At 46.0% G+C, this 4,112-nt stretch overlaps 1 protein-coding gene across 1 annotated transcript; it reads left to right on the top strand.

The window, feature by feature from the left end:
* The first annotated feature begins 2,075 nt into the window (after window positions 1-2,075).
* Window positions 2,076-3,715, top strand: LOC130719462 (uncharacterized). The gene is made up of 2 exons (XM_057570090.1): window positions 2,076-3,612; window positions 3,672-3,715. The coding sequence occupies exons 1-2, from the start codon at window positions 2,076-2,078 to the stop codon at window positions 3,713-3,715; spliced, it is 1,581 nt and encodes a 526-aa protein (XP_057426073.1).
* The last annotated feature ends 397 nt before the right edge of the window (window positions 3,716-4,112 follow it).

The raw sequence follows: 4,112 nt of genomic DNA, 5'->3' as shown, positions 1-4,112 counted from the left end.
CTCTCTTTTAATGACGTTTTTTTACTAATTTTCTGCACTTGTTGGTATTATAATTGTTAAGCTCTGAACTTGGAATTCTGGCTCACAAATTTGCTGTATATGCTCACATTTTGAAAATTTATGAACGAAAAATTTAAGGGCATAAAAATATGATTTTGGTTCCCGTAAATGTAGCGGGTTTTGAGTTTATGACCCGTTTGGTTTTTTTTTATATAAGCTAAGAAATATATTGAAATGAAGTATAAGGGATACTTCAACCCAATACGTCCCCGAAGGATAGCTCAAGTGGTAAAAGTTAGGGACATAAGGGTTGGGTGAGATTAAGGGTTGGGTGGGATTAAGTGTTGGGTTCAAGGTTTGAACCTTGAGGAGGACTAATTTACTAACATTACTAACAACTAACATTTACTTATAAAAAGAAAAAACTTCAACCCAATACAAAAGAAAGAATAGAAATGACACAGTAAAATACATCTCAAATACACATTAAAAAATCCCCCTTGGAAGCTAGGCTTTACAAAAAAAAATGCATCATTAAAACCTTACTAGGAAAACCCTCTTTGATTTTATGACCTGTTTAGTGGTCAGAATATGATTAGAGTAGGTTAAGATAGAGAGTTGAATAAAGGCAAAATGAGTTAAGAGCATAATAGACTCTTATCATATCATGTGAGTATAAGAGCTTTATTCTCCACCCAATGAACCTGAGCCCAAGTCCCCCATGTTCCTGGGATTGGCACATCAGAGACCAAGGAATCCATGCGATTTTCCTACCGTTTTCCTCTAACCCCCATAGAAAGCCCCTTACGATTTTCTCCACTTCACCAATCACCTTTAGAGGTGCTTTGAAAATTGCCATTAGGAACAGTGGAACCGAGCAAAGAGTTGCCTTCATCAGTGTCAATCTTCCGCTTAGAGAAATGTACTTCAAGTTCCATGTTCTCATTTTCCTTCTAAGTTTGTCTAACATAGGTTCCCTGAAGGAGATATGTCGAGGATTCCCGCCTAAAGGAGCGCCAAGATAAAGTAATGGCAATTGACCACTGCTCCACCCATATAATCCCGCAACGAATACAAATTACTTTTAATATGAACGGATATGTTTTTTTATATAGGAATGGGTTATTGATTTTTTATTTTGGAGGAAATGGGATGATATGGGGGTACAACATGACAAAACATTAAATATGACTTGTGGACTGGGCGAGACCCCAGGGTCCCTCACCCAGGAGCACTGGCCTAGGGCGATGAGCAGACCGGGGACTTGGGCCTCGGAGGCCCAACTGGCCCATTAGGATGACTTGGAGGCGCTAAGCCCAACTCCTCCAACTATAAATAGGGGAGGGATACCAAATGTAAGGGACTCTTAGCTCATTTATGTAATAACAAGATTGAAATTCAGTTATTCTCTCTCCAAAGCAGTTACACTCTTATTCTCCCTAGGAATCTCACATCACGTTCCTTACACCTTAGGTACTATACATCATCTCGATGTTCATGATGGAACATTTGGCGTCGTCTGTGGGGATCGGTAGATTTCGATTCCCGGACTACGTGGGTTATGGTTTGGCTGAGTGAAGTTCGATTTTTCGTGCAATTCTCTTTGGTTTTTTGATTTCTTAGTCAAATTCTTGATTTGTTGGTGGCACTTGATGGAAGCGCAATGTCGACGAAGCGAACGAAGGATGAAACACACGCGTGGTCCGCGTCACGCGTATAGAGGGCGACGCGAAAAGGAGGTGGAGTCTTCAGTCTCCTTGTTGAAACCTTCAGAAGAAAAACCCCTGTCACCTCAGTCGTTGGAGACTCTCAGAGATTGGAGGTGGCTGATTCGCGACATAAGTAGTAGTTTGGAGCAGCAGGACACACAGGCCCGGGGAGCAAATACAGCGGCGGAGCCTCGGACATTGCAAAGGGAAAGCTATTGGAAATCCTCGAGGAAATGGAGAAACTCATCTCCAAAAGGAAAGCTGGCGTGCCTGGACAAATCGTCTAAATCGGAAATCCTCCGAGAACCGTTAGCGACGCGAATAAGCAGCGAGCCGGGAGGCGAGTGGTGCGTTTATCACCAGGCCATGGGCCACGTCACAGAGGAATGCCGCACGTTGCAGCGTGAGGTGGGAAAACTGATAGCGGCAGGAAAACCTACTAGAATACAGGGAGGTAATGCTCCGGTACCTAAAGGAGTGCACACAATCGCCGGAGGATTTGGAGGAGGAGGAATCACCAGTGCAGCTAGAAAGCGGTACGCTAGGGCGGTGAACACGGTAACAGAGGTTCCTTTCGGTTTTTCACATCCAGACATTACCTTTTCATCCGATGACTTCGTTGGAATAAAGTCACATCTAGACGACCCGATTGTAATCCTCCTTCGCGTCAACCAACTTAATGGACAACGAGTACTTTTGGATCAAGGGAGTTCAGCGGGCATCATTTACGGCGGGGCATTTGATCGGCTCGGTTTGAATGAGGCAGATCTCACCCCTTATGCAGGGACTCTGGTGGGGTTTGCGGGCGAGCAAGTATGGGTGAGAGGCGTCCTTGACCTTGATACCACATTCGGCGAGCGAGAGAACGCTAGGACGTTGAGGGTGAAATACTTAATCCTAGGAACGGAGGGATCTTACAACATGATAATTGGCAGAAACACCTTGAACCGGCTGTGCGCTGTGATTTCAACGGCACACTTGGCGGTTAAATATCCTTTGCCGAATGGGCGAGTTGGGAGAGTGGTTGTGGACCAGAAAACTGCGAGGGAGTGCTACTGCAACGCGGTAGACCGGTACGGGAAAAGGAACGCCTCGGTGGGGCACCGATGCAACGAGGTCGATGCGCCAGAAGAGAACCTAGATCAAAGGGGCGAGGGGCGAGTCAACAGGCCCACGCCGTTCGAAGAAACCAAGGAACTGAAATTTGGCGAGAAGATACTCAAAATAGGGACCCGACTGACTGAAGCCCAAGAACAAAGATTATCAAAGCTATTGGGCGAGAACCTGGATCTTTTTGCTTGGAGTCACAAGGACATGCCAGGAATAGACCCGAACTTCATTTGCCACAAGCTAGCGCTAAATCCCGGAATTAAACCAGTGACCCAGACACGCCAGCGAATGGGCGATGAAAAGGAGAAGGCAATCCAGCAAGAGGTAAACAAATTACTGGCGGTAGACTTCATCCGGGAAATTAAGTATCCTACTTGGCTGGCGAATGTGGTAATGGTAAAGAAGGCGAACGGAAAATGGCGAATGTGTGTAGACTACACAGACCTGAACAAGGCATGTCCGAAAGATTCTTATCCATTACCGAGCATAGACAAGCTAGTGGAAGGAGCGTCGGGAAATGAGCTGCTGAGTCTGATGGATGCCTATTCGGGATATCACCAAATCAAGATGCACCCGTCGGATGAAGACAAAACGGCCTTCATGACCGCTAGGGTAAACTACTGTTATCAAACCATGCCCTTCGGGCTGAAGAATGCGGGGGCGACGTATCAGCGGTTGATGGATAGGGTATTTGAGGGCCAAGTGGGGAGGAACATGGAGGTATATGTCGATGATATGATCGTAAAATCGGTTTTGGGATCAAGCCATCATGAGGATTTGACGGAAGCTTTTGGCAGGCTCCGAAAGCATAATATGAAGCTTAATCCGGAGAAGTGTTCTTTTGGTATACAGGGCGGGAAGTTTTTAGGCTTCATGATTACGTCAAGAGGGATTGAGATCAATCCAGATAAGTGTAGAGCGATCCAAGAAATGAAAAGCCCCAGCTGTGTAAAAGAGGTGCAGCGCCTGACGGGACGGATTGCGGCCCTGTCCAGGTTTCTCCCTCATTCAGGCGATAAGTCGGCCCCATTCTTCAAGTGCCTAAAGAAGAATGCGGCGTTTGAGTGGAGTTCAGAGAGATGTTGTCCGCGCCACCCGTGTTATCAAAACCTGCCCAAGGCCTCCCTTTGCACTTGTATTTTCTGTCAGCGATCATGCAATCAACTCCGTCATTCTTCAGGAGGTAAATGGAGAGAAAAAAAAAATAGTTTACTTCGTAAGCCATACACTTCAAGGGGCGGAGATTAGGTATCAGAAGATAGAGAAGGCGACGCTCGCCGTCCTCGTTACTGC

This window comes from Lotus japonicus, chromosome 5 (genome assembly GCF_012489685.1).
Source record: "Lotus japonicus ecotype B-129 chromosome 5, LjGifu_v1.2".
NCBI classification, from domain to species: domain Eukaryota; kingdom Viridiplantae; phylum Streptophyta; class Magnoliopsida; order Fabales; family Fabaceae; genus Lotus; species Lotus japonicus.
This window is presented reverse-complemented; position numbering and strand designations above follow the sequence as displayed.

What these genes read in the sequence shown, in the direction of transcription:
- LOC130719462 (XM_057570090.1), top strand. Translation starts at nt 2,076, where the DNA reads ATGGGCCACGTCACAGAGGAATGCCGCACGTTGCAGCGTGAGGTGGGA. An exon ending in GGATTTGACGGAAGCTTTTG is followed by an intron (nt 3,613 to 3,671) that starts GCAGGCTCCGAA and finishes TTTGGTATACAG; the next exon opens with GGCGGGAAGTTTTTAGGCTT.